This window comes from Mus caroli, chromosome 1, assembly GCF_900094665.2.
Source record: "Mus caroli chromosome 1, CAROLI_EIJ_v1.1, whole genome shotgun sequence".
In the NCBI taxonomy this organism is placed as follows: Eukaryota; Metazoa; Chordata; class Mammalia; order Rodentia; family Muridae; genus Mus; species Mus caroli.
In genome coordinates, this window is record NC_034570.1 from 122,404,165 (window position 1) to 122,418,562 (window position 14,398).

General features: G+C 43.8%; 1 protein-coding gene across 1 annotated transcript in view; it reads left to right on the top strand.

Annotated features, from left to right (window-relative positions):
- The window catches only part of Pigr (polymeric immunoglobulin receptor), a 26,378-nt gene continuing 11,980 nt past the window's right edge, over window positions 1-14,398 (top strand). The window contains exons 1-2 of the mRNA XM_021163773.2: window positions 1-136; window positions 8,022-8,120. Coding sequence (XP_021019432.1) covers window positions 8,078-8,120 — 43 coding nt within the window. The 5' untranslated portion in view covers window positions 1-136; window positions 8,022-8,077. The remainder of the gene's footprint in view (window positions 137-8,021; window positions 8,121-14,398) is intronic.

Below are 14,398 nucleotides of genomic sequence, written 5' to 3' on the forward strand. Positions count from 1 at the left end.
GTCAAGCCCAGAGAACAGTTTCAGTTTTGACAATAGTCACCAGTAAGTGCCTTTCTGGAAGTTTCTAGAAGGGTACACACTAGCTTGCAGGCTGTGCCCGAAACTGGATCACCTGAAGAGAAGGAAGTAGCTAAAAGTAAGTGTGCTGCCTGGGATCCTGGGATAGGATGCTCTGTGGGATCTTAGCTCGGATGGTCCACCGCTCTCCCAGGTATCAGCCTCACAGAGAGGGCGAGGGGGACAGGGCAGACTGTGTGACTGTATGTCACAGGGAGTACAGGGGCATAGCCCAGTGGTCCAAGAAAAGGCAGGTATGGACATGGGCATGCCTCAGACTTTTCTGTAAAATATCCTAGGTGAGGAGAAAAGAACATCTGTTGCCAACATTCCCTTCACCATTAGATCCAAATTCCCTTATCTTCCTACAGTTACTAACTTACACAGCACCTGATCTTTCTGAGCCTCGGTCTTAATCTGTAAAGTGAGGATTTAAAAATAACAGTTGTCACGGCTGGACAGAGTGGGTTCAAATGAGAAAATATGTGTGAAGGGTAGCAGTATAGTAATGATTTGGGGGCATCTTAATTTAGTTCAATTACTCAAGAATTAATCAAGCAGATCTGAGTGCAGATCATACAACAAAACACGTAGCACGTAGCCTCGGCTACCTTCTGAAGGAGGCCCCATTCAATTCTTTTCTTTTTCTGGGTTTCTCTGAGACTCTCAAATCATTTCTAATTGCAATCCAGGCTTGCCTCCACATATCTGTGGCACTAAAAACAAGTATGCATTATGGTGTCTCTCTGCTCTGCTTTAAACGGAGAACAATGTCTTTGCAGAGTAATAGAATAAGTGGAGAGCAGAGCTACCTTCTAGGTACAGGCAGCAGCCCTGTGACTGATGAACCCCCTAACACAGCACCCAAGCAACCACGTTTCAGCCCTCGCAGCCTTATCCATCCTGACAATATTCCTAAGCCAATACTGAAGGACAGTGCCGGCCTAGCTTCATCCTCTGCACCAGTTTCATGTGTGTAACTGTCACTATACTTGGGGGAAACCAGACACATTATTAACCCTCTCCCCTGCTGCTAAGGGATTTAGAGCTTTCTTGACTATAAAGAGAGATGTGCCAGTTTTGGGGACTTGGGGAGAAGGCATCTATCTGGTAACTGGAAGTAGAGGCTCAGCTCTGAGCCATATATGGGACTTTCCATTCAGGCTTCTGCCTGCCCTGGATGTGGTATGATAGCACAAAGAACTGGACCAGGAGTCAGGAGAACACCTAGCTCTGTGACTACCACCTGCTTCTTAGCAGTGCTCTAGAGCTGGGAGGTTCAGGCACAAGAAGCCCGGTCACTTCAGCTTTCGTTCAGTAAATCCACTTGCCCTGGGACTTCATGGCTTCATCTCAGTCCTACCCGCAAACACCAAGGAGCTGGGAAAGGTAGACACCATAGTTTCATCTTACAGCTGAGGCAACTAAATTTTCATGAGTTATTGTGAATGATGTAAAGTCACCCAGGAGTTCTAAACAATATCTTGATACATCCTTTCTGATATGGTTTTAAAGATGCTTTGATATCACCTATCAAAACAAACCCCTTAACTTAAAAAATACATGCAGCTGGAACACACCTACAGTCCTAATACTAATGGGGCTAAGTAGGGAGGTTGACACTAGGGTCCCAGAGTCTCTGGCATTGTCACAGCATAGCAGGATTATGAGTTAGAGGTCAGCTACACAGAGAGACTCTGTTTCTAAATTAATTAATTAGTTAATTAATAACAGGTTGAGTATGACTGAATCTGTAATTCTAAAATCTGAACTGCCAATACCACACAAGCAGAAAATTCCACACTAGACATCAAATACTGAGCATCAATCTAAAACATAGTCACATTAAAAATATACAAAACTTCCTTCAGGATATATTTAGACTTGGGCACTATTGCCAAGATATCTTATCACATATCTAAAAATAGCCCAAAAATTAAAATGGAGACCACTTCTGATCCTAAGCATTTTAGACAAGGGACACTCATCCTACATAATGTACGCACTGGGTTCAGTGGAAAACATGACTCTGGGTACACCAAAGCTAGTCACTGAGTCGAGGGCATTGGCACAGCATAACAGGAGTGACAGAGCTTTGGCATGGATGCACCCAGACTCAGGAAACAAAGGTAACACTCCCCATCCATGCCCAGTGTTAAATAAACAACAGCCAAGGTTTTCAGGAAGAAAGATCTCCTGGCACCAACTCCAGGTCCAGGGATGCCTCATGAGAATTACCTTTCCTGTGAAAGGTGGGGAGGAGAGAACAAGTTTACTCTCTTCTCTAAATCTGGCCTGCCTGCTCCTGCCTCTTCCCACTGGATCCTCTAGCAGCCAGAGCCCCTGCAGTGCATCAGAATCTCTGTGCTCTTATGCTCTCTTGTAATATTTATTTTTATTATTTTAGCATGTATGTGGAGTGTGTGTGATGTATATATGTATGTGCATGTGTGTGGTATATACATGTGTGTGCTATATACATGTGTGTGGTATGTACATGTGTATTGTGGTATGCACATGTGTGTGCATGTGCGTGGTGTATACATGTGCGTGGTATATACATGTGTGTGCATGCTGTTCAAGTAAAGAGCCTGTGCCTATCATGTGGGGGCAGAAGATCTACACTGTGTGTGTATGTTCTCTGTTGTTCTCACTTGGGCACTTACCTTGGACAAAAGTCTTACCTGTTTGTGCTTCCAACCCTGCTTCCTGGGGTAGCTATGAGGATTAAAAAGTTAACATCAGAAAAGATCTCATGCCGGGCGTGGTGGCTCACGCCTTTAATCCCAGCACTCGGGAGGCAGAGGCAGGCGAATTTCTGAGTTCGAGGCCAGCCTGGTCTACAAAGTGAGTTCCAGGACAGCCCGGGCTATACAGAGAAACCCTGTCTCGAAAAAAAAAAAAGAAAAAGAAAAGATCTCATGTGTTCTTCTAACTCAGGTCACAATGCTCAATGCTCATCTCCAGAGTCACAGGGCTCGGTCTAAATATAAATTGCTCCCTCTGAGTCTTGATGGATGTCCAGCTAACAGTCTGCTAGTCCCCCTTTACTCTTTGACCAAAAGAAAGAGAAAACCTCATTGATTTTAGAGGGGGAGTGTGGGTGAGTTAGCACTCTTAATCCCATCTCTCTGTTAGGATTTTGTTATTTGATTTGTAGAACAACCCTCTATGGTGCAGCGTCATATCCAGTGTGCAGATGGGGACCTGTAGGCTTGGTTTCAAAGCCCACACAGCCCCCAGGTGACAGAGTTGAAAGCTAAGTGCTATCTTTTCCTCTGTTTTCCTATTGCAAAGCATTCTCCTTCCAAGTTAGAAGAGTCAGGAGCTCTTATATACATTTTATAGAGAAAGTATTGTGTCAGTATACTCTACCCGAGTGTTGGACATATTCCTTATACTCATGATAGAATGGAAGGCCAGACCCACCCAGTTCTCGTCCATTCCTAACCCACTTCTTTATGTGACAATGTCCAAGCTCATGCTACTCTGTGCTCAGCTCCTGGTCTGTGAGAGATGAAAGTGACAGTCTCACATGGACTTTGGCAATGCTCCTCCTGGAATAGGGGAAGGGACTATTCAGTTCCTGCCAAGGAAGAAATGAAGAGAAGTCAGTGCAGCCAAGCCAACCCCGCCCTATTCTTCTCAGCTCCAGAGTGTCTGACTCCTTTAAGTTCATACCCATGGCTTGTTAGAAACTGTTACACTTGGCTTCTGATCATGTTCTATTTCCCCTCGGCAGCCCTGGAGCTTTGAGAACTCTATCTTATCTTCTCCTGGGATGTGAAGACTCTAGGTTGTTTCGGGGATACAATAATAGATAGCTTACTGGCCAAGCTAGTAGGGTTCAGGTGTCCCTTCCTCTGAAGAGGAACATCAGAGATTAGATTAGCCAAGGTTTGTGCAAAAACCTGAAAAGCAGTCACTTTAACCAAAGGGGAGCCAGCTATATTGGGTTTATAAGGAAGGAGATAAACTCTACTCTCTGTTGTGGTCCAGACTTCTACTCCAATCTACACGCTTGAGGGCATAGGTTATAAATACACTGGGAAACTAACTGAGTAGAACACAGACAACCTGAAACATCTCAGCCTCATCGGTGAAAATACAGCTCAACTTGGGTTTCAGTGCAAGGATACTGGTGAAATCATCCACTCAAGAAAGTTACAGTTCACCACCCTTGATTAAGCCAAATAAGAGTCTAATGAGCTGGACAAGAGTAGGCCTTGCCCGAGAAAAGACTCTCGGTGTCCAGACAATAGATAGAGGGTAAGGTTTTCAAAGTCAAAAGGCTACAATCAGTCACACCATACCTGGTGTAGGCTGTGGGTCTTTACGATATAACCCTTGGTCTTACAAAACATCACATACACAAGCTCATCCCTCCAGGGCAGTGGTTCTCAACCTTCCTAATGCTTCAACCTCATGCTCAACCCCTCAACCATAAAATTATTTTCATTGCTACTTTATAACTTTATTTCTGTTATGAATCGTAAATGTAAATATCTGATATGCAAGATATCTGATATGTGACCCCTGTGAAAGGGTGGTTTGATTCCCAAAGAGGTCACAACCCACAAGTTAGGAACTACTGCTCTAGAGGAACCAAACTGTTTCTACATAGCAGAACCCTCTCTCGGCATGGGAACAGGGCCCTTTTGGTGCTGCAAAACACTTCATCAAGGGAGAGAGAAGCCATTTGTTTACAGGAAAATGTGGCTCCCAAGTGGAGGTTAAGAGACAGGACAACCTTATCTTTCTTAAGCTATTTCACTAGCCTACTCCTAACCTCATAGAATTGATCTCCGGGCTCATGCAAGAAGTGATAATAGACTCAAGGTCCAGTTCTGATTCTGATATAGGTCTTGGGGTCAAGAATCCCTGGCTTTTAGATCTCCCATCTGCACCAATAATATAATAGCATTTATCCCCCCGGATCTGTGGCAATACATTAAATCACAGAAGAGAGGATCCTAGCAAAACATTCGGGGTGGGGTTGGGGCACGTAAGTGCTTTACTCTTTCTTTCCCTTCTTAAATTCATCTCCAGTCGCCCTGTCCTTGGGGCCTCCCTGAGCTCTTGGATCGCCTGGGCTTTGGGAAGAGTTTGACGGAGGTGAAAATGACTTACGCACTGCAGTACTTTTAGCTGATACCAGAGGACCTGCTCCAAAGTTTAGATATAATTTTANNAAAAAAAAAAAAAAAAAAAAAAAAAGAGTTCACATTTTTTTTTAAATGTCTCCTGCCCACAATGGGCCCTGAGAGTAGATTCTTGTCTTTCCTGCCGAGGTGACCTTTTCCAAGGTTTTTCCTTCTGAATATGTACACTCGATGCTCTCACACCTGACTTCGAGCTACACACAACGTTAGAGGTGTACGTGTATCTCCCTACTTCCAAGCTGACCAACCTAGCCATCTAAATGTGTCACAAAATGATTACAAGGCCAGGCTAGAAGTCAGGTCCCTACTCTGGAAAGCCTGGTACCTGGTTCTCTGTTAAAAAAAAAAAAAAAAAAAAAGGAAAATCCGTTTACCTACCCAGAGGAGGGTAGCACCATGAGCTGGGCATATGTAAAGAACAGGCCCTGCCTCATGACTTTTAGAGCTTGCTTTTCTAGTCAAGGACAAGACTGAGAAGAAGAGAGAGCCACCACTAGTGTGGGTTCTTAAAAGCTGAAAATATTTGGCCTTCCCACCTGTGACTGCCACCAAGACCAGCACAAGGGGCAGGTCCTTGGGATTTGGTGCCACCCATCCCAACTGTTATGGAACAGGTTGGCCTCACAGTTGCTCTTACCTGGAAGTTTCTTGCCACTCAGATGACTCCAAGCACCTGATTACATCCAAATTAAAGTCAGATTGGCCAAGGCTTTAGGAGTTTATTATTGACTTAGTAGAGTGCATGGGCCATTAACCCCGGTAAAAAAGCCTTTACTTGCCATCTGACACCCATGTCTGTTCTCAACTCTGCCCTCACTCTTCCAAAGAACTAGAGGAACAGAAAACCTTTATCTCTACAAGGAAATAAAAGGGTTTCTTGCAGGGAAATTCCCTTAAGGAAAGAAATAACTAAGATAAACAACTCTATTGCCCTTGGCTCAACTAGTAAAGGAAGTCTCTGGGAACCAGCAGTCAGGGACAAGCTAGGAAGAGATAATACCCAGGTTGCCTCCTGCTTACAATTTCCTTATCTTTATGAGCTTTCATTATTGTCTATTATCACTGTTTTTCTCTTTTAAAAGCCCCATCAAACCATTCCAAAGTTTAAAGTCAGGCAAAGTCCTCAAAGTCTGTTGGAAATTGGGGAGTCCCCTCTTCTTTCTTCTCTCTTCCGCCAGGCCCTGGAGTCTAGGCTATAATTTGGGTCCTTGAGATAGCACAAGCTCGAATGGACCTAAGCCTCAGTCCTTTCTAACTCTGGACTGTGTACAAAGTCCACATGGGTTACTTGCATTCGCCATCTTTTTCTGACAGAACTCACCAGGCAGGAAAGATGATAGCATCTACATTTTGTCTCTGACCCCATAATGGAATCATTAGAAACCTTGGGCATTAACTCATAATCTCAAGCTCTTACTTTTCTTGCTATTGTGGCTGTCTGTCTGTCTTATTTCAAGGGTACGTGTAAAACCCAAATAAATAATTTCTGGTCTAGAGGAAACTCTAATTCCCCAAACTCCAAATATCCAGAAATAGGCTCAACCTGAGCTATAGGAGGACTTGTGGTGGTTGGACAAAAGTCAGCATTCCTCAGGAACTTGTAAAGCTGGTTCCACATCTACCGAAAGGAGCCATTTCCCTTACTTTTGACAGGAGGAGCATATGTCTACCTGTGGTATCTATGAACATATCAAAGCTCACACTGGCTTTCAGGCTCCTTCAGCATCAAAAGGACCTGTTACAGGCTTCCTTTTCCCAGCTACTCTTTATCCTTATAACCCTGCTATTCATGCTATGTTTTTATTTCTCTCTTTTTCTCTCTATCTCTCTTTGTCTGTCTCTCTGTGTCTCTTTCTCTACCTTTGTCTGTCTCTCTGTCTGTCTCACTGTCCCTGTCTCTCTCTCCCTCTCCTCGCCATACAACAAAAAAACCTAACCTTCCTCTTAACCATTCCATGGAATGATCATGTTGTCCATTTATAAAAATAGTAAGCTGGGCGTGGTGGCGCACGCCTTTAATCCCAGCACTCGGGAGGCAGAGGCAGGCGGATTTCTGAGTTCGAGGCCAGCCTGGTCTACAAAGTGAGTGCCAGGACAGCCAGGGCTACACAGAGAAACCCTGTCTCGAAAAAAAAAAACCAAAAAAAAAAAAAAATAGTATCAAGCATGGTGTCTGACAAACAGTAGGCATTCTGGCATCCAGTGTAAGCATACTATCAGAATCCTACAGCAGAGGAGAGGCTGGGAGAATGCACAAGCCAGACAAGCCAGGGCTCACATTTCCCCCAGATCTACTTTGCCCATTCCTGCTGTTAACCCTTTGGTGACATTCACAAACCTTTGCATCCTTTTACAAACACCAGAACTGTTTAACTGTTTCTCCCTGTATCAGTTTGCTCATCACCCCCCCAAAAAACATGTCAGTCTCCAATACCTTCATGGATGCAGGGAGGGGAACCAACACAGAAAGACAGGGCATCGTTACAGTGTACCCAGAACCTAGTCCTGCATGACAACAAAGAACACCATCCGTATCCCTAGCCCAAAGGAATTTGCAGCTTAGGTAAAAAGACAAAGTTACTTGCAACTATTGAAGAGCCATTAAGAACACGTATTGGTTAAGAGGAAGGTTTTTATTGTAGACAATCAAGAGAAAGAGAGAGAAGAGGAGAGGAGAACTGGGAGTCCTTAGCACTGAAGAAGAACCATTCATGCATCCTTCCTTAATTCAACAGTTTCTGGATACGGAAAGAAAATAGATGTTCCAGAGGAACTTCATCTACTTTGGTTATTGTCTTTCAGCATTCTCCTACAAGAAGCCAACCTGATTGGCACAGCCCCCTTGGAAGCCACAAGCAATGAGGCTCTACTTGTTCACGCTCTTGGTAACTGTCTTCTCAGGTAGGTCTGATGGTCCCAACTCTCCAGCTCAAACTGTTGCTCCTAGACTCCTTGTTTCTAGGATCCAACTTCATGGAGACACTCACATCAGAGTTACCCCCAACAACATCTCTTACAAGATGTATCCCTACAAGACACAGTCACACAGGGGCAAAGCTGAAAAGACATGTAACCACTGGCAATCAGAGACGGAGATGAAAATTCCTAATTTTAAGACCAGGAGTCTGGTAAAGGGTCCTCTCTAGAGATTTTAAAACACACACACACACACAAAACAAACAAACAAACAACCTTGACCTCAAACCAAATGTCTCTTCTGAATTGTGTCATCTGGGGGAAATTAACTAAATTAACTAGTTTTCCTGGCCTTAGTGTTCCAGTATAAGGAAGGAAGTCATCTACATAGGGAAATTATAAAGCAAATGCAAAATAATCTACAAAAGTCATGCTAAGCTACCACCAGTTTGTCACCAATCAGTGACAAGTGACAATAATCCTTTTTGTCTTTAAAAAGATTATTGTTTGTGAGTTACTATTGTGGAATTTGAGACCACAAGAAAAGACCACACACTCAATTCAGATTATAATTAGCTATGTTTATTTATTTATTTATTTTCTAGCAGGGCAACCATCTCTAAGCCAAATCAGAAATGTGCCGCACCACCAGGGATGGGAGAAAGGTTTTTAAAGGCAAACACCATGATCACTCCACTTGTGTGAAATGTACAGCTATGTCAAGAATTGTCCTTCTCCCTCATCTATGGGAAGATCTGCTTCACTCTCCACTCCCACGGCTACACAAGAAACCTGTCCCTCTGCCTACAGCGATAAACAAGTTTACAGAAATCATAACAAGCTGTTAATCATTTCACAAAAGTTACACAGTTTAGGGGAGGGGACAAGGGGTTGGATCTTTTAGGAATTTAGGTCAGAAGCCAATGGCCACTCAAATGGGTGCCTGTTACAAAATTGGAATTTCGCCATTAGCTGCCACATTCCCCATTCCTGTTAACGTACCAGTTGATACTGAACCTGTAGGACTCACATTTTAACAGATGATTTATTTTCATTTTTCCTTTTTAATGTGTGTTAGCAACCAATTTAAAATTCAAAGGCTGATCATAACACCAAGGAATAGTAAATGAATGGGTTCAGCAAAGGCAGTTGAAGTAAGCCATTTGGACCAAGAGAAACCAGATTGTTACCAATTAGAGGCCTGGCACACTCCCTTACTCTTGTATCCAAGTGTTCCTGGACCATGCTTAATGTTTCTAGAATAACTCCCGAGTCATTGGCACAAAAAGATTTCTCACCTAAGGCAGAGCAAAGGCTCCCTCCTTAGGGAATAGCAAATCTCATCCCCAACCGTTCTATAAAACCATCTCTGCTAGGGAATCTATTGTGTTTTTTTTTCTAGTTGTCCTATAGAATATTTGAGGTGTTGTATGCCTTGGTCTACTCTATTATTTAGAATATTGAAGTTATGGTCCTGAATAATTAAAGCTGTCATTCTGAAGGCAGACAGGTCTGTGGTCCTTGTGGTCATGAGGAGGGGTTTAACTATAGCTTCTTCTAACGAGGCCCTGGTCCTCAAAGTGGGAGTGTTCTTTATATTCAGGCTATTGTTTTCTGCTCTCCTCTACAGTATACTCGTCTACTTGGAGAAAGATATAGGTTAGAATATCATGATTTCCTTTCCATGGCCAAAATGCTAGCCATCCAGCAGTTGGGTTACACCTCCAATGAGGTCAAATGTGCAGGCTCACTATGTTCTCTAAAGGAGCCAGAAAGTACATTCTAATTTATTCAGACTTAGTTCTGTATGTGTGAGGACTGCAGGACTGGCCATAAAGTGAAGCTGAGTAACTATAAGTTGAAGCTATTAAACAAGTACCCATTCCTTGGAGATCTCCTAGTGCGAGCTTACTTTCCTCTGGTTCACAATTTAAATTCTCAGATCAGGAAGCAATTGGGGTTACAGAGAGATTGACACCTATTCCCACTTAAAAAGGAGGCCTAGACTAGATACTCCTCAAAGGGGTCACATAGATCAAATCTAAACAAAGGCTGGGAAGGCATTTTGGAGAACATGTATTATTTTTCTAGTAGCTGACTGTGGATAAAAGATGCATGGTCCCTGTGACAACCCCCAGTTCAAAACCTTAACATTTTCAGTGGGTCAACCATAAAAGATATCTGTCAAGATTCCCAACATTAGTGTCAGTCTGAGTCTTGTGGATGAAATGCACCATTAGGGGCAGCTGGCGATTTTTTTTACTCTCCGTTTTTCTCCTTTCTTTTGGCTGGTTGTGTCCACCTTTAGATGAGAGTGGCCAATCTAAGCCTCAACCCCGCTACCTGCTACCTCAATGGCTGTGGGTGTTGTCAGGATCACTGGATATGGCCCCTTTGTGGAAGGTTCAAGGTTCTACTGGGCAGGCAAAGGACCCACACCAAGTCCCTGATATGGAACCTGGACTTGGGGGCCAGTGGTGGAGGGTGATAGATCGCTCTGGATATCTCAGGTCATCTGTTGCAATGTTGTGGGAAAGTTTTCTTGAACTCTTTCATGTAGGTGAACATAGAAAGTACCTGCCCCAAATTCTTTTAATTTGGTTGATCTCATGTGTGTACTCACTCTGATAATGTTGAGAGAGGAAGGGAAGACCCCAAAAGCTTCTGGTAGAATGGGGACCCCATATAGAACATCTATCAGTCCTCTGTCTTAGTGAACCCCTAATGTCTGGACCAATTTTATTCATCACGGATGTATGCATATGGAGGGCCTTATGTTTGAGGTGGCCTCACTTGCTCTGTGGCTATTCTTCTCACTTTGGCATCAGCAGATCTGTTGTTTCTGGTTTCTACCTGTGTCTCATCAATGGATAATAGCAAGCTTCTTTGACAGCCAAAAACCTGCTATGGGAGCAGAGATCTCCTTGTTTTTTATTTTTTTTGGCAGGTCGACAGACCCCACTCCTGGTACAAAGCACCATAGGTATGTGCAGTGGCATAGGTATGTGGCCTATGCTACCGATGTTGACAGTGCCTAGGTTAAGTCTATCAGTTTTGACTTTGGGGCTGATGTCCCTTGAAGCAGAGGTTGCACCCAGATCACCTCTGTGTCACTAAAGCCCCTCCTTCATACCAGAACCCATCCTGTACTTAACTGCTTCCATGGGTGAATAAGGTTGCACCTGCCTTCCCCAGGGCTTGTTTCAAAGGTCCCATGGTCCATATTGCATGTAATTGATGACCTAAAAACAGTAATAGATTGGCTGTTCTTCAGGGTCAAGCAGGAGCAAAGCTGGGTTTAACCCTGCAGATGAGAATCTGATCCTTGGTGCATCTAAAAAAAAAAAAAGAGCTTGATGATGGGTGAGATGCTCAGAGGCTCCTCCAAGGAGAACCTCAGTGGAGTGGGAAATTGTGACAACCAACTCCTTCCTGTTCCATGGTGAGTTTATCAACTGTTTCCTTTAACAGCAGCCTTTAACAATAGTGTTGTGGCAGCAATGGCCTGGATGCAAGTTAGTCATCCTGCTACAATGGGATCTAGACACTTAGATGACTAGGGCACAAGCCTTTTTCATGTTGTTCATCCATGAACAACTGGAAGGGTTTATCAGTGTCAGGTAGCCCAAGTACTGGGCTCACATCAAGGTTTCCTTGATCTTTTGGAATGCCTCCTTTTCTTTGCCCTCCTAACTCAGGAGTGTCATTTTCTCCCAGTCTCTTGTATAATGGTTTTGCTATTTCCACAAAGCTGAGCACCCACAGTGTGCAGTATCCAATTGTACCCAAGAATTCTCTCACCTGCCTTTTATCCTGTGGCTCAGGGATATCCAGAATAGGATGGATCAGGCTTGAGGACAGGGTCCTCTTGTTGCTGCCTTCAATACAGTTCCCCAGATAACTTAACTTATTAGAGCACACTTGGGCCTTTTTAGCAGACACAGAGTAGCCCAGCTTCTGAAGGCTTTCAAGTGGTTCCTCTGTGGCTTTTTTTGCACTCCTTCAGGGTACATGTAGTGATAAGATCATCCACATACCACAAGAGGGCGACATTCAAGTACTCTTAGAATTACTCAAGCAGATCCGCACTAAGAACAGGCGTTTAAGAAAGATGGCCTAGTCGGCCATCAATGGAAAGAGAGGCCCATTACTTGCAAACTTTATATGCCCCAATATAGGGGAATGCCAGGGCCAAAAGAATGGGAATGGGTGGGTAGGGAAGTGGGGGGCGCTATGGGGGACTTTTGGGATAGCATTGGAAATGTAATTGAGGAAAATATGTAATAAAAATATTAAAAATCAAAAAAAAAAAGAACTCTCCTACTCTGATGAAGTTCTCAGTGTGGATTAATTGGCCACTGAACCTTGACTCAGGGTCTCTCCACTCAAAAGCAAATATTGGTTAGCTCACAGGCACCAGAGGCAGAGAGAAAAAGGCATCCCTCAAGTCTAAGATGATGTGTATAGTTTCTCCTTGATTTAATAGGCTGAGCAAAGCATTAGAATTGGGTACTGTCTGAGGATAGTCTCCACTTTCTTACCTACTTCCCTTAAGATCTGAACAGGATGATATTCTTTTGTGCCTGCCTTAATAACAAGGAACAGAGGCATGTTCCAATGGGAGTGGCAGGGAACCAAAATATTTGCATCTCTAAGGCAGTTGACATGCTTCCTAATGCCTGCCTTAGCTTCTCTTAAAATAGGGCACTGCTTTACCCTCATAGGGGAGGCTGAGCTTGAGAGCTCAACAACAACTGGAGGCCAGAGTGAGGCCAGTCCAGGGGAGTTGATTTCTGCCCACACTCTAGGGAACATTAACATTGTTAAGAAGGGGTCACGCATTCCAGTTCCTCATTACTGTTTCCTGTCATTTTATATTCTTCTGATAAGGAGCAAGTCACCAAGGTCATTGGGCATGGACTCCTTAGGTCCAGAAATGGCTTACTTCTCATTGAACATGATGGTGGCACCAAGTTTTCTCAACAAGTCTCTACCAATCAGGGTGCTCAGAGCAGTACCTTGTCCACGGTCCACTCCTTAGGTGATGGTCTAAGCATAGGTTCCAGTCCCTGTGGTCCCTTGGATGGTGGTTCTTTTCCTTAGTAAGAGGATCCAGGAGTTGAATTAGCACTGAGTAGGCTGCACCCATAGAACCAGAATTCTATCCCCTACTTTTCCTGTGACCACGGGCTCCTGGGGGCTCATTGGCATAGGGCCCCGGCCCTGTCAATCTGATCCTGTCATTCTGAGCATTTGCCCCCTCTTTCCTGCCTGAAATTAGGGCATTCATTTTTTCCAATGTCATTCATCTTTTTAATACATGTATTGGGCCCTCTCCAATCTGGATCAAAGATGCTTTGGTCATCTAGGGTAGGCCACCTTTTAGTTTTTATCAGGCACTTCTCTGAACATAGCCACCACAATTCTGACCAGTCTTCTGCCTTCTCTTCTGGATCTCTACAGTTAAAAGTCTCTTAGTGATCTCTAACTATGACCTATTCATTCCCTCAAGATGTTCTCATTTCTGTAACTTCTTGTGAATATCTGGACCCAACAAGTGACAAAGGCAATATTCTGCTGGCTCCCTGGGGGCATCTAGATCTATGGAAGTAAACCTCTAGAGAGCCTCCTGGAGGTGTTCCAGGAGCCCAGCAAGAGTCCTGATTTCCCTTAATACCTTTGATACAGGGGCCAGTACAGAGAGTTCATGTATTTTGTTTAGGATTCTACTCAGCCCTTGGCTTACTGACTTGGTAACTGAAACAGAAGAACCTTGTTTAAGGGCACAACATTTCAGCCATGGAGAAGCCTTAACAAAGGGTGAACCAACAATATAAAGAAACTGGTCTGGCTGGCTAGGGTTCCCTGTGACCATGTGCCAGACTCTCTTGGAAATTTAGGGGTTGAAGGACCCTGCATCTGGCCATCTCACATAAAAAGTGAGCCATTCTAGTTCACAGAGAGTGTGTAGCTTTCTAGAAGACATCCTGACTCCATAGTCTGTCTCATGGAACTACTGGAAGTGTTGCAGCACACAGCTCATTGGAGACTTGTTTGCTTCCTATTTTTGTAACAAAACTAATAAGCACACCAGAAAACACAAATCCATCAAATACAAACAATAGAAAAAGATAAAACATTCACATGGTCAAACAAGTCAGATATACGAAAGATGGCCTAGTCGGCCATCAATGGAAAGAGAGGCCCATTGGACTTGCAAACTTTATATGCCCCAATATAGGGGAATGCCAGGGCCAAAAGAA